Source organism: Passer domesticus, chromosome 1, assembly GCF_036417665.1.
Source record: "Passer domesticus isolate bPasDom1 chromosome 1, bPasDom1.hap1, whole genome shotgun sequence".
Classification (NCBI taxonomy): domain Eukaryota; kingdom Metazoa; phylum Chordata; class Aves; order Passeriformes; family Passeridae; genus Passer; species Passer domesticus.
In genome coordinates, this window is record NC_087474.1 from 4036971 (window position 1) to 4062575 (window position 25605).

At 46.5% G+C, this 25605-nt stretch overlaps 2 protein-coding genes across 3 annotated transcripts in view; both read left to right on the plus strand.

The window, feature by feature from the left end:
• Nucleotides 1–16909, plus strand: part of OXSR1 (oxidative stress responsive kinase 1) — an 87495-nt gene extending 70586 nt beyond the window's left edge. For both annotated transcript variants that reach the window (XM_064424070.1, XM_064423991.1), the window contains exons 9-18: nucleotides 235–283; nucleotides 2878–2943; nucleotides 3184–3306; nucleotides 7855–7890; nucleotides 9512–9685; nucleotides 11135–11211; nucleotides 12062–12114; nucleotides 12426–12494; nucleotides 13372–13436; nucleotides 14256–16909. In XM_064424070.1, the coding sequence (XP_064280140.1) occupies nucleotides 235–283; nucleotides 2878–2943; nucleotides 3184–3306; nucleotides 7855–7890; nucleotides 9512–9685; nucleotides 11135–11211; nucleotides 12062–12114; nucleotides 12426–12494; nucleotides 13372–13436; nucleotides 14256–14330 (787 nt within the window). In that variant the 3' untranslated portion in view covers nucleotides 14331–16909. The remainder of the gene's footprint in view (nucleotides 1–234; nucleotides 284–2877; nucleotides 2944–3183; nucleotides 3307–7854; nucleotides 7891–9511; nucleotides 9686–11134; nucleotides 11212–12061; nucleotides 12115–12425; nucleotides 12495–13371; nucleotides 13437–14255) is intronic.
• Nucleotides 16910–17291: 382 nt separating this feature from the next.
• On the plus strand, nucleotides 17292–25289 carry LOC135302996 (solute carrier family 22 member 13-like). The gene is made up of 10 exons (XM_064424169.1): nucleotides 17292–18569; nucleotides 19561–19664; nucleotides 19989–20143; nucleotides 20475–20643; nucleotides 21065–21185; nucleotides 21769–21863; nucleotides 22167–22381; nucleotides 22839–22947; nucleotides 23074–23284; nucleotides 23753–25289. The coding sequence occupies exons 1-10, from the start codon at nucleotides 18198–18200 to the stop codon at nucleotides 23846–23848; spliced, it is 1647 nt and encodes a 548-aa protein (XP_064280239.1). The 5' UTR covers nucleotides 17292–18197; the 3' UTR covers nucleotides 23849–25289.
• The last annotated feature ends 316 nt before the right edge of the window (nucleotides 25290–25605 follow it).

Genomic DNA, 25605 nt, shown 5'->3' on the forward strand with positions numbered 1-25605 from the left:
ATCAGTCCCAAGTTATTCATTACTTTTGAACAGAATAAGCCTTGTTCAGAATACACTGAATAATTTAAAAGATTGCTGGTGTAAAATTTACTTGGAATACATTGATTTTAGGGGAATTATACAGGAGAAGCTGATGCCTTCACGAGATGCCAACAAGCTGCAGCAGCCTGGAAGACCCTTGGGTTGAAAGGGAGCATTTATAATTGTCTTTTCTACATCTGTTTTTATTGACAGACCAACAGCAGCAGAACTCCTAAGACACAAATTTTTCACAAAAGCAAAGGTAAGAAAACACTTCCTAAACTGATTTGTGCAGAGGCTGTGGAAAGGACTTTTCAGGAGCACTATAAGTGTGGGTGACAGCTTTACTGGCACAAGTGTGGGCTCTTTCACTTGGAGCCAGCAGAGCTGAGTGAGTTGAATGGGTCGTTGTGAAGGAGCAGAATAAAATCCCCCTTCTGTATCTCCTGTGTATGCTGTTGTTAACAGAAATTATCTAGGAATTCTTGAGCATTTAAATGTCTTTCAGTGCCTTTTGGGTTTGTTCTCCCTTTGTAATGGTGCCATTCTGGCTGCCTGTCCAACCATGAAGGTCTCTGCTGCAGTGAGTGTAACTTAGATTTTAGTAAACTCTCTAATCAGCCTGTGTGCGAGGGGCTGAGTGAGGCCCACTGTGCAAGAGCTACCTAAAGATATTTCACCCTGTGTTGCCTTATGGAAAGTGAAGATCCTGTGATACAAACCAGTGGGAAACTCCCATTTCTAGCCTTGGAGTGAACTGCCAGCAAGCATTATGTAATTACTGCCTGGAGATGAGTGCATCTGCAACGTGCGAGGTCTTACTGCGGGAGACAGACAGCAGTAACACAGGGCAGGATTTACATTTCCATGAGCAAGGGGAATGTTTTCTGTTTGCCTTTTTTTTTTTTTTTTTTTTTTTGGTGATCAAAGTGCACAGGATTTATAGCAGAATACAGATTAAACTGTCAAAAAGAGACTGCATACTTGGCATAGCTCAGCAGCATCACCAATTAATCAGAGTAGTTTTCAATTCCCAGATTAAGATGCTTAAATGGAATTTGCCATGCCAGGTATCTGTACAGAAGCTGGATGCCCTATTAAAGCTGACAGGAATCTTTACAGGTGCAACCCAGGGAGAGTTGCACTTCCTCTTCATGAGGAGAAGCACAGGGTCAGGTGCTGATCTCTTTGGTGACCAGTGACAGGACCTGAGGGAATGGCCTGCAGCTGTGTCAGGGGATGTTTAGTTTGGATTTTAGGGAAAGGTTCTTCCCCCAGAGGGTGGTGGGGCATTGAACAGGCTCCCCAGGAAATGGTCACAACCTCAAGGCTGCCAGAGCTCCAGGAGCATTTGGACAACACTCTCAGGTGGGATTGGGGTGTCCTGTGCAGGGCCACTGAGTTGGACTCAATCCTTGTGGGTCCCTTCTGACTCAGGGTATTGTGTGATTTGATAATTTTATGAGCCAGGGAAGTCTGGAGGATGATCCAGTTGATGAAATGCAGAAGTTTGCTTTAGGGCAGGTTTAATTGATGTCTGGGCTCTTGACAGTATTAACTGGGGTTTCACCATCCGTAGTGGGATTTTAGGCAGCTGATCAGTCTGCATCTGTATGCTGGATGCACACTTGGTGTCCAAAGTGACAAGATGGTTTACACATTACTGACCTTTCTCCATTTGGTTCTGCAAGTTCTGGTTCATGTTACACTTCATTGTGTGTTAAATCTCCTTCGTGCTTTCATTAAGCTGCTGGAGACATATTAGCATGGGTGGTGATAGAAAATTAACATTATTGTAAATGAGGCACAGCTTAACCCAGCATCCTGTGCCAGTTCTCACTTGGGGTTAAATTACTGTCACACATCAGCCACTGCCAAACTGACAGCTGGAGCTTGAGGGCTGAAGAGTGCAGCTCCTATACATCTATATTGAGTCATATATTTAAATACCATCTAGGTTATGTAAAAGTATGGTTTGATAATGCTGGCAGCCACTTATCAGGAATGACAGTGTGTCTTGAGACTCTCCATCCTGCCTGCAAGCAACCATCCTGGGGGAGTTCTGAGAGCTCTGCGTGGGCAGGGACAGCAGAGCTTTCCAACTGCACTGGTGTGGTGTGGAGCACCCAGCCAAATGCCAGAATGCTGGCCTGGACTGCCTGCTTCCCCTGCTGCCACAAGTTTGGCCCCACAGTTCAGCAGTGAGAAAATTGTATTCTCAGGAGCCCAAATTGGCCATTCTGGAGCAATTTGCTGAAGAGGAAATTTAATACAATAGAGCATCATAGCAGTTCCTCAGTATTCAGTCTGTTGTGATCACTGCATTTACTTCCTCTCTAAACATAAATGCTGTAACTTTTTTCAGCCACTTTAAATCTTGCTGTCCCAGTTTGTTTGCTCCAGCACAGAGGGATTCCTACATCCCAGCCTGTCTGAGGTTTGCCTTTGACAGTTGGACAGGCATAAATTTAGGAGTAAGATAAAGCAAAGAGGTTGAATCCAGGTGGTGTAGTAGCTGCAAGTGGAAGAATGCCAAATGCCTCAGCAGGGTACAAGATACTGCAGTATAATATGTGTATTTCCAAATAAATCAGAATAATATCCAGCTTCTCACTTGTTAATTCCATGTCACTTGGCATAAGGAGAGTGCCACTGTTAACTGAAAAGGTATTTAGGATGAAACATCACATACTGCAGCCCAAAGCAGAGGAGTGGTTAATATCCTTGGGGGAGTAGGGATGAAACGTGTAAACCACTTTCTGCTAGAAACAACTTAACAGTTATTTCAGCAGAGACAGTGAAAGCACCAAAGGACGTTTTCAGCAATGCAAATGTTTGGTATTTTTTTCTTTGCAGAATAAAGAGTTTTTACAAGAGAAGATGTTGCAGAGAGCACCAACAATCACTGAAAGATCCAAAAAGGTACTGAAAACCTCCTGGGCTCTTGCTGTTACAGTTGTACTATTTTTTGTGCTTGTATTCACATTTTAATAATAACTACTGCAGCACAGCTTTTTCTAGGTAGAGCTTTTAGTTTCAATAAAATGATCAGACAGCATGGCAGGTGATGGAACCTGAAGATGTTCTGGTGCTATTTCTTCTAAAATCAACTGTAGAAACTGTTTGACTGAGGTGTAAATTCTGTGTTCTTGTGCTGGGCAGGTCCGGAGAGTCCCAGGCTCCAGTGGGCGTCTTCATAAGACTGAAGATGGTGGCTGGGAATGGAGTGATGATGAGCTTGATGAGGAAAGTGAGGAAGGCAGAGCAGCAATCTCACAGCTCAGGGTGGGTCCTCAAACTCCACTGTCTCTGTTTTGTTGTCCAATTGCAGTAGGTCTAAAAATACTTGGGGAGCACATGGCCTTAAGCATGATGCACAGCAAGCTGTAATCCCTTCCCTCGAGTGGGGAGCTGAAGCAAAGAAAGCAGACTGAAGGTTGAAGAAATTGTATTGATCTTTTCTGTCATTATGGGGCACAGCTGGTCTCATTCAGGGATGTTCAGCATAATTGGAAATGTTAATTCAGACAGCCTGCTCCCAGCTCAGCATACTAATACACTGCAGCTAGAATATTTCCTTTAAGGGTGCTGACTGCTTGAGATGCTTCCTTCTGGAAGTGTCAGGAGAGGTTTTGTCCTACTGCCCTCTCCAGGATGGAGCTGAAATCAATAGGGCCTGTTCTTGTGGCTGATTCCTGAAACAGCAAGGCCTGGTTCTGTCCCCCCAGTTACACTGAAATCCATTAATCCTGGTAGAAAACCTCACAGCATCCCTGAAGTCACAGGAGGGATTAGTCTTGTGCTTGAAAATCCTCAAGAAAACACTACTTTCCTCTCTCCCAACACATATACAAACCACCCAACAACTCAGAGAAGTCATGTATAATGATCAGCTGAAAGATTACAGTGATTTTCAGGTTGTCTTCCCCCAGCAGTCACCTGTGTGGGTTTTGACTATAATGGTTTGCCTGGTCTCTTTTCACAACAGCAGGTGCCTGGAAGTGGGCTGTGTTTTAATCACCCTGTAATTGAATTAGTGACACAGTGAAAGATGTTTAGAGGAAGTTTTCAGTATAAAAGGGAAAAAAGCAGTGTTGGTTTGAAGCATTTAACCCTTTACAACTTCTCTCATTTCTCTTTCATTAGTCTGGCATCTGTTGCTGTTGTGAATAGACACTTTAATATTAAATGCAAGATTTTGCATCTTTTCAGCATCTTCTGAAATGCTTGGGGTTTTAAAATCCATTTGATCCAGTAAATGCATTATTTGTGACAGCAACTCTTGTTTAAAGACCTTATTGTGTCCAGCTTCATATTATACATAGTCAAGGAAAAACTCTTGGTACCATGTAGCTACTACTGAAATTCTTTGATGAATAAGCTATAAGATATAAGCTGAATTCTTCTAAATTCCTTTTGTAGGTGAGAATACCATCAAATTTTAGGGCAATATTGTAAAAGACCCTAATTCTGTTCCAGAGATTATTTAGAATTTGTTGTATCTTGTCTCAAAGCTCAGGCTACCATGACTTAACACTGTTTACTGTGTTTTGAACAGTACTTACTTGTTTCATTCCTCTTAGGCAGGAAAAAGCAGGTTGACAAACATGTTTACAAGCTCCTTTTCAAGACAGGTTTTTCTTGATGCTTTGATATATTTTCCTTGTACTGCTGCCTGCCCTGATCACTCTCATTTGGGCTGTGCTTGGCCCTTACTGGTAGGTCTCCCACTGAGCAAACCTTTAGAAAGGATGTTGGAGCAGTAGGTCTTAATTCAGTTAGCTCCCTGTAGATGTGTATTATCATTTTGGAGGCAGCCCATGTGTAACACAGCACTCAGGGGCACCTGTATGTTCCAGGATGTCAGGAAGGGCACTGTGGAACCTCAGACCTCTCTACATGTCTGCCTGGGTACTTGAATTTGATTCCTTTTCAAGAAGTCCTAAGACTTGTATCCAAACTGCCAATTTTTTGAATGAATACAGTGGTGTTATTGAGGGTTAGTGTTTATCCTGTGTTTTTGGTCGTATTTCAAACACTTGGTGTAATTTCTACCTGTCTGTAAATCCCTCTGCAATTTTAACCAAGTTGTTGGGTAGAACAACTTGTGTTAACTAGGTGGCACCTTTTTTTCCTGCCCCTTGCAGTGGGGGTGGAGTAGAGGATTTTAAAAGGTCCTTTCCTACCCAAAATAATTTGTGATTCTGTGATTCTGTCAGTACCTGCATTTTACTGCAGTAAAAGTAAAAGGAGGCCCTGCAGGTTGACTTAATGTGCCAAAATACTGAAGTATTAATATTAACCTGCATAAAATCATCTACATAAATGGAAAGTGTTGGTATTTTTTACTTGCTTCCACTTCACAGAAAAAATAGGGTGAATTTAATATGTGCAAACATGTATTTTACAAGTCTCTTCCTAGGACTGTACCTGAAAGCAGGCAAATATTTATTTTACCCAAAGCCAGAAATACCTCTTCAATTCACTCAATATGGTGACTTGCTGGGTCAACATTGCCTTCTGAATATAAAGACCTTTTGAACTTCCTCTCTGCATTTAAAGCCTTGAATTCAAATTAAAGCAGTTGTGCTCTGTGGGCTTTTAAATTGTGACTTTCTGTTACCTGATAAATCACTGCAGTGGTGAATTGTATGGTCACATTTCACTGCTTACTCACATCATCTTTGATTACACAAGCAAAAATTAGTTAGAACTAATCCCCAAAGTCATCCTATTTGTGCCTTAGGTAAATGTTTTTTAATGTGTGTCCTGTTTTCTTTGTATGCATGTGTTTAATAAAGTCATAGAATTGTTCAGGTTGGAAAAGACCTCCAGGATTGCTGAGTCCCACTGATGGCCCAGAGCCACTGTGGTCACCCCTAACCCTGTTCCCAAGTGCCACCTCTTCATATTTTCTGAACACCTCCAGAGGTGGTGGCTCTACCACTTCCCTGGGCACCCTTTCAGTAAAGAAATCTTTCCTAACATCCAATCCAAATCTTCCCTGGTGCAACTTGAAGCCATTTCTTCTTTTCACCTGTGACCTGGGAAGACAGCCTGATCCCCTCCCCAGCTGGCTGCACCTTCCTGAGGTGAGGGTTGTGGAGACTGAGGTCTCCCCTGAGCCTCCTTTTCTCCAGGCTGAGCCCCTTTCCCAGCTCCCTCAGCTGCTCCTGGGGCTCCAGAGCCATTCCCAGCTCTGCTGCCCTTCTCTGGACATGCTCCAGCCCCTCAATGTCCTCCTGGCAGTGAGGGGCCCAAAACTGAACACAGCCTGAAGGTGCCTCAGCAGTGCTGAGTACCAGGGACAGTCCCTGCCTGGTCTGCTGGCCACACTATTCCTGACACAGGCCAGGTGCCACTGGCCTTCTTGGCCACCTGGGCACTTGCTGGCTCGTACTCAGCTGGCTCTCACCACTTCTGTTGGTCATTTATCTGGATTAGTTATCAGCTGAGGGGTGGGGTCAGTGGTTCCATACTCATCTGTACAGTGCTCAGCACACTGATCTTTCCTTTTATGTAATTCCTTGAGGCATTCAGGTAGTCTTGGAGATCAGCTTTGCTCCTGGAAGAACACTGCAGCAGCTGTGGCCTGCAGATGTGGAGCAGGGCTGTTTCTCTGGGAGCAATGCCATGATTTTCATCCCACCTGGTAGCTGTCAAATGAAGGCTGAGCACAATAAGGTGGATTTCAGGCTTTACCTTTCTGGCTCTGTCATTTTTTCCCTGACACTGCCTACACACAGTCATGCTGAGGGAACTGTTCCTTCTCCCCCTGTCCAGAGACCTTTTTGAAACTTGCTGTTCTGAGGGTAAGACTTTTAACCTTTTCTCACAAGAAGCCTCTGAGTCATATGTTACAAATTGCTCTGATCTGCACTCATTAAGGCAGTGGCCTCTGTTAGTGGAGAAACTCTCTCAGAGTAGGGGCATGATGAGCCTTAATGTTCTGCTGTCCTTCTTGTACTGTCCAAACAGCAACCTCTTAGACCATTATGTGGAGAAGGAACAGGGTTTTTTTATTGCCAGCATGGACCAAACCATCCCACCTATCTCCACTAACTGGACTTGTTGGAAGTCAAAGTTGCAGGTTCTCTTAATTGCAGGGCTTTCCAGGAATACTTGGCAATTCCCCCTGCTCATGTGGAACAGCTGGTGCAGTGTTGTCTTTGTTTTACTGATGAGCAAAAGTTGGTCACGTTGCTTTACCTGCACTTTCCCCATTGTTCCCTGGTCTCTGTGTTTCACTGCTGAGTGTACAGCTACCTGTCAGTTCTCTGCTTTCTCTCACAAAGAGCACAGCAGAATGCAGGGCCAGGGATTTCCTTCTAAAAAGCAGCACAGGCAAGGCTGATTCCTCCCTCCCACCCTACAAACGTTCTGTATATTTCAAGCAAGTTGGTTGGGAAACTACCACCCTAAGTGAAGGGAACTTGTTTTCTATCAGAATTCTGCCAGGCAGATCTGTGTTTATCTTTTTCTGCCAGACTTGAGTAGCTTAAAATGGATTTTCCCATCTTGATGCTTAAGTAATTTGATCCAATCTGAGTGATCTTCAAGAGTCCTCGATTTTGCTAATGAGTAACAGCTGATAGCAACTTAGGGTATTGTGTGTCACTGTGGAAATACAGGGTCTGAAATGTGGCTGTGTTTCTGGGTGGTACAATGTGACAACAAATTGTGTGGTGTCCCTTTTATCACACATTTTAATACACATGTGTAACTTCAAACAATTATGTAGGTTTCTCATGTTCAGTGTGGTTCTGACAAGTCTTCCTAGTCAGTAAGCTTCACTGTGGTCTAGGCAATGACATTTTTTTCTCTGTTTTTTAGTCTCCCAGAGTGAAAGAACCTGTACAGAATTCCGAGGTAAGTTAGAATTGCAAATGGCTTCTTGAAAAGATGACTCCTAGTTATTGTTGTTGTTTCAAGGAATGTGCTTTATTAGCCTTTGAAAGCAATATTATGTGAAGTAAAGACAGTATCTAGCTGAGCTCTGTTTGAAGAGCTCCCTATAAAAGGAATCCTTGGCTGTGTAGTGCCAAGAGCTCTTCTTGAGGTAAGTTTGTTGTATGTCTTGTTAGCTTGCTGTGGCAAAAGTCTGTTTGTTGCAAGGTAATTAATTGGTCACAAGAATAATCTGAGCATAACAACTGTCTTCTCATTTCCTCCTTAAAAAAAACCCAAACTACACAAACCCAACAGAACACAACTTTAGGATGTCTGGTTTGCATTGTCTAATTCTCTGGTTTGGAACCTGTGCTCAGAACTGTGAAAGAACTCTGTAGTCCTATTTGATAGCAAACACAGCTTCAGTGGTAATTTATCATCTTTCTTCAGTTCTGAACTGTTTCTTACATTAGGAATATTAGTATGTCTCATCTTTCAGTGATAGGGACAGCTTATCTGCCAGAGACTGTGCTATGTCTGTCTTTTCCCTACCTGTGCTGAAAGATAAACAGAGCTGTCTCCTAGAAATTAGTCTTGGGTTGGGCTGTCCTGTTCTTCCTTCATTTGTTTCCAAGAAGTGTTTATAAAGGGAGACTTTGAGAAAGACTACAGTTCTGGCACTGTAATTTGACATAAATTCTAAATTAAAAAAACAAAGCTGAAAACCAGAATCCCTTTGAAATGAATTTTCCTATTGGAAGTGTTCTGTCCAGGTTTGCAGCATTGAAGGTGATTTATATTTCCTCCAGCCTGCCAGAGTAAGCTGGAGGGCACACTGAAGTGCCATCGAGCTGACAGTTCTTTGGCTCCTGTGCCAAGATTTGTTTCTCTGTACAGAATAATAAGAGGTAAAAAAGAGATTAAATTTCCATTTAGCTCTTTTTCCCCACCCTCCAATTAATTTCATATGGATTTTTTTTTGTTTGCTTGGTTGGGTTTTTTTTTTTTTTTGCAAGAGACTAAAGTAAAGCCCAATCCTAAATCGTCTCTAGTGTGATTTGAAGAACTCTAAATTCACTTTCCATTGACACCCAAATTACCCTGACATTTCTTTGGTGAAAGGCTCAGTTGTCAATAGTTATCTCACTGCTTTGCTGGGGTTTGTTCTCTGAAAGGAAGAAGTCAAAGCAGGGCTCCTCTGCTCTGAGGGCATGGCTACTTGAAAATGAAAGTAGGACTCAGATTCCAGGAAAGAGGGAGACTGAAGGATACAGTGCTCTCATCCCAGCTGGATGTATCTAGGTACATGCAGCCTTGCCACAGAGTGTCATTTTTGTCCACGATCACAGCCATGCTGGTGTCTTGGTTTACTGGTGAGTGGAACTTGCAAATGTCAGGACAGAATGGGTCCCTGGACATATGGACACATTAAAGCCCTGAACACCAACTTGAGATCAGCATTCCCTGGAGGCCTGGGAATGACCTTGGCACTGAACTTCTCTAAGTGATTTATGTGGCAGACAAGCACTTCTGGGAAAGCTGGTGCTTGAATCAGAACTCTTGAGTTCCTTTTCTCACTAGAACTCCTTTTTGCTCGCAGCTGTTTCCATCAGCTGAGCCTCCAGGTCCTTCACTCAATGCTCCAGCACAGGCACCTACTGAACTACCTCAGGCTGCAGGACAAGCACCTGCACAACCTCCAGCTGCTGTCCCTCCACCCAGCCAGGCTCCTCCAGCAGCCCCAGCAGCAGCAGCAGCCCCAGCAGCAGCCCAGGTAAGAGCAGACCCTTCCTGCCAGCTTTCAGGTTTGCCCTTAGCTGTGCTATTCCAGGTGTGCCAGAACAGTCTGAAACAGTGGAAGTTTGGCATTAAAATAGCTTTGATACTTAAATCAACCCCCTTCACATCTCTTTAAGAAGGCCAGTATTTAATCCCTAAATTTTATGCAGCAGTTGAAACACCAGCAGCAGTGAAGGCTGGAGCAGTGTTGGTGTCAGTGACACTTGGGACATGCACTAACAGAATATATGCCACTAGTGCCCAATATGTTATTTATTGGTAGCTTGTCTTAAGCTGAACTTCATGAACTTGGGTCAGTGTGTTCTTCTCTATAGCTTTTAGTGTCAATATGCTCTTTTTTATAGCTCTGCATATATTCTTCCTCACAGCTCTCTGTGTCAGTGTGTGTTATTCTTTATGGCTCTCCTCTGGCACTTGTTGCTCAGTGGTTACTGTTTTGCAGAGCTCTGGGCTTCTCAGTGAACCCTTGTTTGTTTTTACTGACCTGGTGGTTTTCAGCTTCAGCAGAAAGCAGGTTGTGATCAGAAGCCTTGAGCTGCATTGCTGGGCCAGAAGCACCTTGGAGTAAAATGCTACTTTTAAACAAAGGGTTATTTTCCTTTTCTATTGTGAAAAAACAAGTGGTCTAGATGAAAAACACTTTGTCAAGACTTCTATGCTTAAATTATCAGCCTGGTGTTGTGTCTGTCTTGTTCCTGCAGGTATAAAGCCCTTGCCTCAGCATGGGCAGTACAGGTGACTGACCCCTCTCTGTTTTATTTGGGTTTTTTTGGTGGAGATGGAATAACACTTAGCTCTGTACTGGAAATATCACAAGAGCTGTAAAAAGTGCAGGGCAACTCCTGGATCCTCCCTACTGGAAATCTGCTGCTAACCAATATGAAATTATTTTGATTACATGTTCCAATAGTTACTCAGAAGTAATTTAGAATTGAAAATTGGCAGCTATAAAATTGCTGCTGGATGCTCTTAAAGCCTTTGATTTCATGGAAAAAAAGGTAACTGAGAGTACATGCTAATCTGCCAGTTCAATTTTTTCCTGATACAGTTGTATCAGGTTTTTAAATCAGTTGTTTGGGGCAGGGATTAAAACACAGGAGCTCTTGAGGCTGTCATGAATATCCAAAAACCTTAAGTTTTAATGCAAAGCAAGTAATCTTTTCACATGTAGCACTTCTGAAGTCTCTTGCTATTTTGGCATTTCTCAAAGTTGTGCAGCTTTTACTCTTTCCAAGACAATTGCAGAGACCCTGCTGTTAAAGTTGAAGGTTCATTGATCTGTCATCTTTCTCTTTGTAGTGCCATGATTCCATTAATGAGTCAAACTTTTACTTGTATCTACAGTTGATCAAGGTTACATCTAGCTTTAAAACCAGAGCAAGGTGTTGTTAACCTGCCTTGAAATGATGTAATCCTGTTGCAGGCCCCACCCACAGCCCCTGCTGCAGCTCTGGTACAGGAAGATGTGAGAGTCCCCATCAACCTTGTATTAAGGTTAAGGTAAGGACACAAAACTGACCTGTTCTGTTAGCATGAGCCTTTGCACACAGGCTCACTGGCACTCTTCTGTGCCTTTTAATTATTAGGGTGGTGGTTAAGAGTTTGTCAGCTTGGATTTCATCTGCTCTTCTGAAACTGCAACCTGGAAAAGCAGTTTATCACATCCACTTTGGTTTGGCAAAACCTGTATTGAAAGAGGTTTTGATATTTATGTAAACATTGCTAAACTGTCATGGAGTGGGAAAGGAACTATCTGGGTTCCCTAGAAGGATTCAGGGATCCAGGAGTGCTGGTCCATGTTAATCTTCATGCACAACTTCAGACTTCAGTCAGTTCTGAGAGTGAAGAGCTTTCACCCAGTTCAGGGAGTAGAATCTGGTCTGTGTCACTGGAAACAGGCAGAAAAAAGAATCTTTCTATGCTCATTGCACATGCTGCTGTTTCTCATTAAAAGAACCTGCCTCTCCTCTCTGGAGGCATCCTGGTTGTTGGTGGACATTGGAGTGGGGAATGTGAGCATCACTTCTATAATGTGTGTGCATCTGCAGCCAGTGAGCATTTTCCTCCTCTGGATATCTCTGCTGAGGGATCTGAGTTATTGAGACAGTGGAACAGCATGGCCTTGCAGCAGAGAGGTGGCACTCACCTATCCTGGACTGGCCCAGGCTCTGTCAGGTTGGGAGGCAGACTGTGCTGCTTCCACATGCACATCCAAGTGATGAGTTCCTGCCTTTGAGGGAGTAGAATGCAATGAATTCACAGGCTGGTTATTCAGTGATAGCACTCTCTTTTGGCCACCTGTCATGCCATGAAATGGTCTCTTTTATATAAAATTCTCTTCTTTCCACAGGAATTCAAATAAAGAGCTCCATGATATTCGGTTTGAATTCACCCCAGGGAAAGGTGAGCTGGTGGGAAATTCCAGTGTGTGAAGAGGAAGTTTTGTGTTTGGTGTTGTGCTGAGTGTCTGTCCACACTGCCTTCCTAAAGGCTTGTTGTTGGGCTTGGAGCACTGCTGTAAAACTTATGGGTATGGCTAAAGTGCAGCCCTTCAGTGAATTCACAGCACCTGGTGTGCACCCTGATATCTGTCTGTTGTAAAGGGCACTTCTGCTGTGTGGTTTGTACAAGCTCCTTTAGGTTTCTCTGTGGTGCCTTCACCAGCTGGACAATTTCTGCTCTGTGGTGATGGCTCTTGGGTTTTTCCCCAACAGATACTGCAGATGGTGTGTCTCAGGAGCTCATTTCAGCAGGTCTTGTTGATGGCAGAGATCTGGTAATAGGTAATTACAAATTATTTTTTCTGCTCTAACCATTTCAGTCTTTTTTTTTTTTTTTTTGCATGTTAAAAATGACCTGATTAGTGGATGATAGGAACATTTCCTCTGGCCTTGTCTCTACCCTAGTGGCCCTGCACAACTGCTGTCAATTCTGGTGACAGTTCTGTGCCAACATGTAGGCAGCCCCCAGTTCACAAGAAGATGATTTAATTGTTAACATTGTGAAGCAAATGTTCCTTGTAATGCAGAATGAAGTCTAATTGATGCATTAGCCAAATCATTATCATCTGACAGAGATGCATCATCAATCTGCTGCACAAGCCTGTCCTGCTCACAGGTCCTGTGCAAGAGAGCTCTGGGACTGGAATCAGCCAGGTTTTTTGGGTTTAATTAGGGCTGGGGAAGGAAGTGTGAGTTGCCTGTGCCCTGGGGCAGCAGCACGAGTTGTATGGGGGGAACAGCTGCCTCAAACAGCAGTTTGCTAAATAAATGAATCCTCCTGTGCAGCAGGTGAGACTTAAACTGTCAGCACTGCCTGTGTATTCCAACTGCAGCAAGCAAAGCTGTTCCTTGTACACAGGAACAGCTGCTAGTGCAAAATTACCTGGATTTCCAGATGCAGTTTGACATTTATTACTATTGACCCTATTACATCCTGGGAAAAAGAACTACCTCTGAAAGAGTAATGTAGGAACAATAACAGCATTTTCACAGTTCAAAATTTTAAGTAGACTGAGTCTAATTGAGACCTAAACCTTTCCTTATTAGTGTAAAAATTCAAAGTTTGTTAAGTAATAGAAAAAGGACTAATGAGTTTGGGATGTTTCTCTTCAGCCTGTCCTAATATTTGCCCATTTTCTTCGTGTCTGTGTGATTTCAGTTGCAGCTAATTTGCAGAAAATTGTGGAAGAGCCCCAGGCAAACAGATCCATCACTTTCAGACTGGTATTTATTCCTGTTCCCTAATTGATCAAGTTGTCTCTTGCAAGGAGAAGGCATTGCATGTAGATGTTTACTGCAGGCATCTGATGTATGCACTCTGAATCCTCCCTTCTTTCCCAAAGCCTCTTACTGGTTGTATAACTGTAGGCACTGCAGGCTCCCTGCTTGTATCCTCTGAGCAGCACCTGGGATAAATAAGCATGAGATGATGTGCTAATTAATATCTGTAAATGTTGCAGAGGGGTATTTTTGTGCACTTGGAGAAATATTTCAAGGCAGGTGAATGGGCTGAGAATTGCCACAGACTCCTTTTTTGGAGGAAGAGAATGAGGGAGGGTGCAGATACATAGTTTCTGAGGAAGAGATGGGGAAATGAAGGGAAAAAAAGGAAAATAAAAGTGATAGGCCAAAGAAGAGAGCCAAAACTGGGAGTAGAACGGGTGAATCTTTGAAGTGGTGAAATTCCTGGGGAATTACAGTGGCAAAGCAAAGGCTTAACCAGGTTCATGGGAGTGAAGCTGTAAGTGCTTATTTTTTACTCTTCCTTTAAGGAGTTTTACCCCAGTTATTGCACATATAATGTCTAGTTGGAGCAGACATTGGCAAAACTTCAGTCCCAGCCCTTCATACCTTCAGAAAAAAACAAAGGCAGAAATACAAAAGCACTCCATTTTAACTTTGGGTAGTGCAAGCTGCTGAATACAGTGCAAAGCTGTCCTGTGGCTGCTTCCTGCCCCCACCCTCTCTGATACAGCTGCTTGTGGTTCCTGCTGGAAGGCAGAGCATTTGTGTTGCTATTTGCATCTCTCTTCCCTGTTTCAGGCATCTGGTGTCGACGGCTCAGAAATTCCGGATGATGGCAAACTTATAGGATTTGCACAGCTCAGCATCAGCTAAACATTGGTCCCAGGAGATGTTTCCCAACAGAGAACCCACATGTGCATATTCGTAATGCTTCTGTTAGCCTAAAAAAAAAACCACTACTGCCAAAGAATTGAACTACAGCCCCCTTCCTAGAAGCTTTAACATTTTCCTTAATAGGATCACAAACCTTCCTGAAATTACTGATGACGTTTACACCTTTTGTAAACAACTCTCATGTTTTTGTATCTGTCATCTCAAACATGCAGACCCAACACGTCATTGCCTGCATGTTCATTTTATTATTGCCTTACTTTAAAGAAAAATACTACTGAGTACGAAGCAGGGGGTTCCACTGCTCTGATGATCTTGCCTAAGTGTTTGCTTACATGTGGTTTCATTTTTTTTCACTTGCTGTTTTTGCACAAGTTTTAATACTGAACGGATTTTTTTTTTTTTGTTCTTTACCTGCTTCTCCTTCTCTCTGAAACACCAATGTACGTGTTGTTTGGGTCACCTGGAGTGCTGAGAAATCTGCTTCTCTTTGGCTGTGTGATTTAAAACTGCTGGTTTGAATGCTTGCACCTGAGAAAGCAAGCAGAGTCTTAACCCACAGGAGGGAGAGCTTCCTTCCCTTGTGTTTGTGTTTTGGAGAACTTCCTTGACTTTGAGGTGTTAGAAGTCAGCTTCCCTATGTAAACTGCCTTAATTTTTTTCTTTTTTCTTTATCATTTTGGTTCTCTCCACATGAGTGCCAGGCATGGCATGAGGGCTGAACCTTTTAATTTACATTCAGCAGTCCTTCCTGTTGCTTTCATTCTGCATCTTAGACGTAGTCTGTTCTTGAAGCAGACCAGGGAGGCATTGCTGCCTGGAAACTGGTCTTTCAGATGGTGAACACAATGTCCATGGTCACAGGGAGAGGAGATCTGTGTCACTCTGCCTTTGGAACAGATGCACTTCCGAGTGTCCCTGAAACCCAGTTTGGTCATGCCTGGCTGGCCTCCCAACGTGTTCCCCAGTCCTTTGCAAGCTGGTACCCGTGGAACCATCCCTGTCGTGTTTTACAGCAATAAAGAATCACCAGTAGAGTGGCTGTACTGGGCAAAGGCAGGCACTGGGTTTGTCCCTCCTGCACTCAATCCCTTGGGTCGACGGGCTGCACGTCAGCCCAAGCCTCGACGTTTGATCAGGATGTCACTGCACCCCTGTCACACATGTATTTAGCTTTTCTTTCCATGTGGTGTTGAAGTTGAGTTTCTACATGAATAATATAAATTATGCTCTGAGTTTGATAAGAGACACTTGTAATGCAATATGTGAATAATAAATGGTGTTGACTCTTTTTTTTTTCCTACTGTTTCACAGTTGGCCTTTGTAACTGCTTTTGGCTCTGGAGTGTTTTCTACACAGAAGTTGTAAGTCTGTAATTTAACATGCAGATGGAAACGAGCTTTGTTTCCATCAGACACAAACAATGCAGAAACAGAGCGGAATGACTAGGTTCAATTAGGACTTTTGTTCTGTTTCATTTTTTTGGGTTATTTTTTTTTAATTTCCAAGTCTTCAGATGAACAATCTGTATTTATATCTTGTTCTCTATGAGCAGCTGTGGAAGCTTCCTGAATTGTGCATGTTCTTTTTTACCGCCCCTGTTGCTTGTAGCCTCTGGGTGGATATTGGGTGTGTCCCCATGGGCTGTTTGCAGCCCCATGGCTGGTGAGTGTGAAGGGGAAGGAGAGGAAGATGAGAATTTGGGAGTGAGATCATCCTGGGGTGCTGAACTGGTGCTCTCTAGAGCCCAGGAGGCGAGTGCCCGATAGCAGGGAGTTGGTGGCTGTGTTGGCAAATGTGTGCTGGCACCATTCCCTGTTGCCTGACACAAAGCACTCCCCCATTGAGCTTGTTGGCTTGGGAAGAGCAGGCTGGCACCTTGATTTTCCCATCACCCTGTGCTCAGTGTGGATGTGTTGGGAGCCTTTAGGATACAGAGACAAGGTAGTTGTGGTACAGTATTATTTTCCCTCTGCCTGCATGCCCTGGGGACCTCCTCATTCATTTGTGTACTGGTGCTGAGGAAGGTTAGGACTCAAACTGCTCAAATGGAACAATGCAGCATCTATTTATTGTTACTCCCCATTTTCCCAAAGCCAGGACTTAGAGAGCTTGAGCTCATGCTAACCCAAGGTTCCGTAGTTCTTTAATGGAGAAAATAAGCGAGGAAGAAGCTGATGGGTTTTGCTCTATGGATCTCCAGATCTTTTGGGTAGGGATCCAGAATATTTACTTGGGCTATTACAGTGCTAGACAACTGTTTTTTCTGATGTTGTTCCAGTAAGTGCCAATGCTGTTCATAATTGTTTTCCAGTGTCATTAAGAATTTGGTTTTTGTGCAAATTTCTGATCTGAACCTGGAAGCAGGTGGTAATTTTAAGTTAGTTCCTACTTTTAAGGACAATGCTCTGTTAATGAAAACGGATCCTCTTCACAACTTTGGTGTATTGTAGATTATAATGAAAGATGTAAAATAGTCAGGCTTTTTTTTCCTTTTTTGGACTTTGTATTTTACTGCATGTGTCTAATTTTTAATCAATAAAGAACAAATTGTCCATTGCCAGGTGTTTGATGTGTGGTTTGCTTGTCACTGGGTGGGTTGGTGTGTCTTGAGGAAGGGGTTTGTCTGAGTGGTGTCTGCAGCCCCTGGGGTGTTTCTGTTTGGGAGGTTTGACAGCCCCCAGGAAGACTCATTGGGAAAGGGACATCAGGTCCAGGCTGGATGGGTCTGGTGGGAGGTGTGGAACTGGATGAGCTTTAAGGTGCCTTCCAACCCAAACCATTCCATGAGTGCATCTCTGCAGGAGTTGTGTGCAGAAATGGAGCCAGGAGGGCACTCAGGATGGTGTCCTGAGAGCTTGTCTGTAGCCAAGAGGTTTGCTCCAAGCTCTTCATGCAACTGGGAATGAGCTTCCCGTGTCCAGGAATGCCTCAGGATGCCACAGGCTGGTGTGAAAGTGGGAGGCTTTATACCCTGACAAGTGGTGAGAGCATGAAGTGCACTCCCTCCTCTCCTCCACAATAATTGTTCTTTGTGGGTGCCCTGGTCAGCCCCAGTGGGGCATCCATGGTCTGTTTTCCAGTGTCCTTCTCATGGATCTGTGGGCAGCAGGAGTATCCAAATGGCTTTTGGGCATCTCATGGACATCTCAAAGGGGCCCCAGGCAAATGCTTTTCCTACATGAGGGATGGGCTGAGCAGTGCTGGACTCGCATTCTCGATGATAATTTTAGGCATTTCAGCCTCAAGCACCATTGCCCTGTGTCAAATTTCTCCATCCTTTACCCTTTCCCCAAGTCCTTCCCGCATTTAGCCCCCAGCAGCTGCAGGGTGGCCCAGAACTGGTGGAAAGAGACATCCTGTGCCTGGCTTGTGTTGCACAGGGAAGCTGCAAAAGATGAAGGGAATGACAGCTCCCATCTCCTGGAATCACAATGAACTGGCTGCCCTTCCTCATCTCTGGTTCTGCCCATCCATTAAAATAATTCCCTTTGCTCCTCTGGGCTGTTCCCAGCTCTGCATCACACTGGGCTTGTTTTGGCCCCTCTGAACCTGGCTTTCCTGAGTGGTTCAGCAATTGCAGCCATTGTAGCCACAGTGGAGAAGAGTCTGTTCCCTGTCCATGCCACCTGGCCCTGGCAGAGGAGCTGGCCCAGGTTCCCTGAAGCAGGGGTCCTTCTGCTCCAGCCAGCACTGGATGTTTGTGGGTGGAGCAGGGACGATTAATGTATTACATGGTGTACTTCTAGTGACTGCCTATGACTGCAGAGCTTATCTGAGGTTTAAACATTAATTCCAGCCCCCTGGGAAGTCTGTCCCAGCACTGTCCTGTCCCAGACACAGCCACCAATGTCAGGTGTCGGGGAAATTTTGAAAGCAATTGGTGATTTTGGGCGACTGCAGAAATGCCTGGTGCTGCTCTCCGTGATCCCCTGCCTCAGTGTGGCTTTCCACCAGTTTTGCCAGCTTTTCATGGTCATGGAAGTGCCTCACCACTGTGACACCAGCTGGATCCGCGCCGTCGGCCCCAACCTGACAGAGGAAGAGCAGCTGAACCTCACCCTGCCCCGCCGCGCCGACGGGGAGTTTGAGCAGTGCTCCATGTTCTCCCCGGTCGACTGGGACCTGGATGCCATCCTGGCCTACGGGCTGAACCACACGCAGAAGTGCAGCAGTGGCTGGGTGTACCCCTCAGAGCAGCCGCCGTCCCTGCTGACCGAGGTCTGTGCTTGCTGCTTGATGTGCTGGCATGTGGAAGGGATGGGACACCCAAACGGCCACAGTTCTCCCAGAGCTGGTGCCTGACCATCATGCAGTTGGGATTTACAGCAGGTGTGGGTTGGGGACCTTGGCTCCACCATGCAGCCCCAGGTGTGGTCCTGGAGAGGGTGCAGGCTGTGACAGAGGTGACAGTGGGGAGATGAATCACTCCTGGAGGGACCTCCTGCCCCTAGGTTTCCCCATCCCTCTGAATACAGCGGTTAACCTTTGCAATTTAATATCATGGAATGGTTTGGCTTGGAGGGGTCCTTTGAAAGTCACCTAGTCCAACCCACAACATCACAATTGTTAGCTGAGAAAGATGCTAAATTAAGGTAAAGGAGAGTAAGTTTAGATTAAATATTAGGAAGAAATTCTTCCCTGTTAAGGTAGTGAAACCCTAGCACAGGTTGCCCAGAGAAGCTGTGTCTGTCCCATCCCTTGAAGTGTTCAAGGCCAGGTTGGATGGGGCTTTGATCTATCTGGTCTAGTGTAAGGTGCTCTGCCCATGGCAAGAGAGTTCAAATTAGATGATCTTTAATGTCCCTTCCAACCCAAACCATTTTATGGTTCCATGATCCTTCCTATGTCACTCCTTCCATTGATATCCTCTGGATACTGACAATTGCAGGACATCTATTTAACAGAAACTGCTTGTCCCAGGAATCAGCATTGCATCCTTTCTCCTCTGGGAGCTCAGGTGGTCTGGCAGGAAGCAAGCTGCTGCTTCTGTCCCCAGGCCCACCTAAAGCAAAATTTGCTGACCAGGAGGCTCCCCTGGTTGGCTGGGCTGGATGAGGGGGATTCCTGCAGGTCCCAGTGCATGACAGAGAATTCCCACTGAATGTCCCAAGAGCTTGTCCCACCTCTGCCTTGTGTGCCCTGTGCACACTGTGGGGATTCACATCCTTGGACGTGGGGATACCAAAGCATCTCCTTCTCCTTTCTCCAGTTTGACCTGGTGTGTGACAGGAAGGACCTCAATGACATTGCCCAGGCCATCTACATGGCAGGGCTGCTCCTGGGATCCATGATCTTTGGGCCTCTGAGTGACAGGTGAGGAGCCACAACCCCCTGCCCAGGTCTGTGCAAAGCACAGCACAGACCAGGTGGTGTGAGCCTGTCTGGACTGTGCACCCTGTGCATTTTGTTACCACTTCTCCCTACAGGGACCTGACCAAAGTCCTCCGGTCCCATGAGGACATGGCCACACAGGGAGGGGAAGGGAGAGAGACACAGCATGTGTGTACAGTGCTTGTCACCCCACAGTCTACTCTGAGCCTTATCAGGGTGATAAAAATCACTGTATAACCTGCTGGGCTCCTTGCCATCTCCATGGGGTCTCCAGACACCGATTGTGTCTTCCCTGTTTCTCCCCAGGATCGGCCGCCGCCCGGTCATTCTGATCTCCGTCTTCCTCCAGGGCTTGTTTGGCCTGGGAATTGCCTTTGTGCCCCATTTCTATGTGTACATGGCCTTCAGGTGTGTGGTGGGGGCCTCCGTGTCAGGGATCACCATGACAATACTGGCCTTAGGTGAGTAGGATGCCCTTGCCCTGGGGCATCTCAAGATGCAATAGATAAGTCTTCAAAGAAATAAAAATATTTATGTTTGACAAGAAAAACACCATGGTGAGGACGATCTTGATCTTCACTCTCCTTTGGTACTTTGGCAGCTTCTCAGCCCTCAGTAGATCTTTGGGGAGCATCTCTCTCCAGCCAGTGCTCACAGGAGGCCAAGGGGCGAGTGTCCCAGAAGAGGATGTCAGTCTAATCCTTACCTGCAGAATAATTCTTCTCCAGGGACACACCTCTTTGCCTCAGGGGAAATAATTGGATGGCTCTGAGCCTTCCTTCTTCCTTTCAGCTACGGAATGGATCGGTGTCTCCTCCCGGCCAAAGGCAGTGCTCACCTCTCACTGCTGTTTCGCCATCGGGCAGATGATTTTGGCTGGTTTGAGTTACGGGATTCGCAACTGGAGGCTGCTGCAAATTGCAGGATCTGTTCCTATATTTGCCTATTTCTTCTGTATTGGGTAAGTCAGATGTGGACAGAGCTCCTGCAGACATGACAGCGGTGTGAGGGTGTGAGTGAGGAGGAGGCAGCAGCTCAGAACCAAGCTGGCTCTCTCCCACTGGAGTGCAGGTGCTGGAGGAGCTGCTGCAGAGCTCAGCACATCTCCCTGGGCACTGCGCTGCTGAGAGCAGCAGCTGCTTTGCTTCAGCTCTCTAAATGTGGCCTTTGGAGCCTACATTTAGGCTGTTCAGACCCATTGATCCCATGGGCCTTTCACTTTAGAGTTGGGCTTGATCATCCTTGTGGGTCCCTTCCATCGCAGAAGATTCTGTGGTTCCAGGATCTGATTCTCTGGTGATTCCAAGGCTTGCTGGACATGGTCCCAGAGAAAGGGGCTGTGGGGGATCTCAGCAGCATGTGCTGGCCTCCTCTTGTGGCAGGGTGCTCCCAGAGTCAGCTCGCTGGCTGGTGACCAAGGGCAGAATCGAGGAAGCCAAGAAGGTCCTGCAGAAGGCGGCAGCCACCAACAAGCGCAGCCTCCCAGCAGAGCTCCTGCAGCAGGTACTGGGGGTTCCTGTGCTCAGACACTGCCCTGGGCCTTGCAGCAGCCCTGGGAGCTCAGCTCATCCCAGAAGCATCTCTGCCTTCCCACTGGGGATGCTCTGCCCATGGGCTGTGGGGGACTCCAGCTCCACATGAGTTCCACAGGGATGAGGTCAGGGAAGAGGCCCAGATTCTGCTGAGGCTCAGCCTGGAGCTTTCTGGGTCCCCCTGGGCATGTGGGAAGGACTGAAAGGCTTCCCTGGCTTTTCTCCTGTGAGGATTCCAGGAGTGGGACTGATGAGCACAGAGTCTCTCTTGAGTCTCTGGGTTTCCATGCAGAAATGCCTGGAGGGGAGTTCCCTCCTTGCCCACTCCAATGTTCCTACACTGGGGAGATGTTCATCCTGAGGAACCTCTCAGTCACCACCCCCTGTGCTGGGCGCCCAGAGGGCAGAGGCAGGAGCCCAGCCCCACTGGGCTGCCCTCCCTGCCAGATCATTGGCCTGTCCCATTGAGGCTTTCCATGGACTGCAGGTGGAAAAGGAGCTGGACATGGGTTTCCTTTTCCTGCTCTGACTCTTTGACTTTCTGTGTTTTGAAGTTGAAGCCTGAGAAAGAGGTCAAGTCTGGAAGTTTCCTGGATCTTTTCCGGAAGAAGCACCTGCAGAAGGTGACTTTAATCATGTCATGTGCCTGGTAAGACACTCCCTGGTTCATTCTTCCTTAACTTCCAGGTGAAAGAAAGGAAGGGATTGAGTTAGTCATTAAGAAATTCACCTTGTGGGTTTTGAGTGTTTTTTGGGTGTTTCTGCTTCTGGCTGTTTAAGGTGCTTTGTGGGGAAGGTTATAGCATTTCCAGCTTTGGCAGGCCTGTGGTGTTCCTCTGGTTTTACAACTCCTGGGAAATGCTGTGGCTTGGTCAAAATGTTGTCATTGGAGATCAATGCTGCATTTCCTCATGGCTGATGTGTGCTCAGTGCCACCCTGCCTGGCTTTCAGGTTTGTGAACAGCTTTGTCTACTACGGGCTGAGTCTGAACGTGACAAATTTTGGCCTGGACATCTACCTGACTCAGCTGGCCTTTGGAGCAGTGGAAATCCCAGCCCGTGTTGGTTGTATCTTCACTCTGCAGAGGTTTGGGAGGAGGAAGACGCAGGTCGTTCTTCTGGTGCTGAGTGGCCTGGTGTGCCTGATCATCACCGGCATCCCTGAAGGTGAACCACCTCATCCCACATGCAGAGGATATCCTCTGGGACAGGGAGGCACAGAGCCCCAACCCTTCCCTTGCTGGTTTTCTCCTCCCAGCCAGGGTGGCTCACATCCCTCTAGGCCTGAGCTGACCCTGGCCACAGGAGCCTGGCCAAACCCACAGGGCCCAAACCAAAACTTTTCTTGCTGATGGTGATACCGGAGGGCAGAGCTGAGCCCAGTGGGCCCCCTGTCAACAGAGCTGTGCTCTGGGAAAATTAATCCCTGGGGAGGTGAGATGATGGATGCAGAGTGCACTGAAAGTGGCCACCAGGCCAGAGCAGCCTGGTCCATGCCCAGACACTGTCAGAGGTGATGGCTCCCTGCAGGTGACACGGTTTCCCTGCAATCCCCAGTTGCCATCTGTGAGTGGTGCTGAGCCCTCCCCCATCCCACAGCAGCCATCTCTCCTCCTCCCCTCAGACCAGCCCGTGGCAACCACCGTCCTGGCCACCATTGGCAAGTTTGCTGCCTCAGCCTCCTTCTCCACCTCCTTCGTCTATGCTGCCGAGCTCTTCCCCACGGTTGTCAGGTGAGCTCTCCCCACACTTTGGAGCCTCCTTCTGCCGTGGCTGGCAGTGGTGGTGGGGCAGGAGCCCTCTTGCCCCCGTGGTGGCCCGGGGGTGCTGACCCAGCCCACGCCTCGCCGTGTCCCCAGGCAGACGGGCGTGGGGCTGTGCTCCATGGCGGCGCGGGTGGCCGGGATCCTGGCGCCGCTGGTCCGCCTGCTGGGCCAGCACCACCGGGCCATCCCCATGGCCATCTTCGGCAGCTCCCCCGTGCTGGGCGGGCTGCTCTGCGTCCTGCTGCCCGAGACCCACGGCACCGACCTGGCAGACGACACCGGGGACGGCCACCCCCCGGCTGAGGTGGGTCCCTGGTGCTGCCTCTGGGGTGGGGATGTGGGCAGCCCCTTGGCATTGCATGTGCTGGGGGTTCCCTTGGGAGTTACAGAGGTGGGAGGGAATGGAATGGGGCTGTGCCGCTGTGGAGGAAGGGGAGGAGACCCCATAATCCTGCATGTGGAGGTCATCCCTTCATTCCTGTCCATGGGATACAACAGCCAGTGCTTCCTCCTTCTGCCCTCCTCAGAGAAGCACTGGTGCCTTGTAGCCACATCCTCTGGCTTTCACTCTCTCATAGCTCCCAGCCCTCATTCCCCATGGGACCAGGTGGAATTGCACCCCAATAATTTTGTTGTCTCGCTGGGAGAAGGGTGTTCACAGGAACAGTCAGGAATGGGATTCAAGTTGCTGAAGGCTGCTTGTCTCAGGGACAGCTGCCATCAGCTCTTCGCACACCTCTCCTTGCTTTTACACCCTTTTCCCTTTCATCAGGTCTGCGAAAATGCCACCAGCAGCTCTCAGAATGGGCAGGTGAAAGGAAAAGATGGTGGCCAAGACAATGAGAGCACGAAGACCACGTACTTCTAGCTGTGTCTGCAGGTGGCTGTGGATAAAGGCAGCCCAGGGCTGTGTGGGCACTGAGGACAGGCAGGGTCTCTCCACCACAGGACATTGTCTTTGCTTAGGCCATCACTGCCAGTTCTTGGGTTTCCTTGACTTTTTTGCCTTCCTATCTCCCTCTGCAGCTTGTCCTCAGGCACTGCAGGCTGTTACTGGTGTCCAACAGTGCTCCCATCAGAGAAGATTAGGTGCTTTTTACTTGAGGGAAAAAAAGAAAGAAATTAAGAATTAGAGTGGAGGCACTTCCTCTGTGTTTCTCCTGTTATGTCTCCAGGAAGGTGAGACTGTAAACTTTGTCCAGTGAGACACCCACTAGAGCATTGAATAAACTTGCAAGAGAGAACTGGGCTCACTAACAGGGGAGCTGGAGCAGATGCAGCACTGAAAATAATCTCACACTTGCAAGGAGTGATTTATCGTGTCTGTCTAGCAAGATCATCCCGTTCTCTCATAAAAACACTCCTTTTTTTTTGTAAATTTGAGATACTCAGCTGAGAAAAAAAAATGTGATGGAAGAAACAGCATGCAGGGAGCAAGGATGTCTAACAGGCAGCAGAATTTTCCCTTCAGTGCTAGTGGCTTTGAATTGATGCCTGTCATGATGCTTTGGGCATGGAAAATGGTGCTGTTGGGCTGCAGTGTAGGATGAAATTGATTCCAGGAAACTGAGGGATGTTGTGGCAGTTGGTCTCTTAGAGAAAGTACAAATCTTTCTGGGAAATGTCAAGTCTTTCCTACTCTGTTCTAATCTATTCCTTTTTTGCTGGATCCATTTTGTCTTTAAAAATTTAGGACCATTTTGTCTTATATTGTGAAGAAAACAATTTATTTTTCCTGTGCTTCCTTTCATATTATCTCATGCCCCTCAATCCAACTTTCTTTTCCCACTGGATGGGTGCAGAAGAAGCCTGGAGTTGTACATGGTGGTTCTTCATCTTTGACTGTACAGCTCAAAAGGTTTTTTTGGTAGTGTCAAGAATGTTAAACCACAGTATTTCTTCTCTCCATTGTCATGCCTACATGTTTTCCCTGGACCAAAGTACCTCACGGATATTGTTTGATCACAACAGAGTTTTGGATAAAAGCAGTGCCACGTGACATTGTCCTGCCAGGAGGGACTGGCTGTGGTGCCATTTTCTCTCTGGCACTGCTTTTCAGAGGATTTGCTGTGGTGCTCATCTTCAATACCCCAGAACAAAGGAGTCCAGTCCTTTGTCCTTTCTTTGGAAAAGGCTGGGGAGTGCCTCCTTCAGGCTTTTATGGAAAATAAGGCATTGAGGGTAAAGGCTGAGGGAAGAGCTTGGAGCTAAATGTTCAGTTATTGAAGGAGCCTCTTTGGAAATTGTATTCTGAGACTCTCTGTTTTGGCTCATTTCATAAATAAAGGCATCCAAGCTCAGCTGATGTACTTCTGCTTCCAGCTCATTTGTGCCTCCAGTAGGCTGAAGATCCATTTCATGGAATCTTGGAGTGGTTTGGGTGGGAAGGGACACTCTCCACTATCCCAGGTTGCTCCAAGCCACATCCAACTTGGCCTTGGCCACTTCCAGGGATGGGGCAATGTTCTGGTTTAGGTCAAATTTGGTAGGAAACTTCCAAAGGGGTTCCTCTAGAAAGCAGATTCAAGAGGCCTCTCCCCCAGCTGGTTTGAGAAAATATTTCCTTGGAGAAAAGTGAAAAAAAACTGTTTTTTTTAAAAAGCAAAGTATTTGCAAGCATAAAAA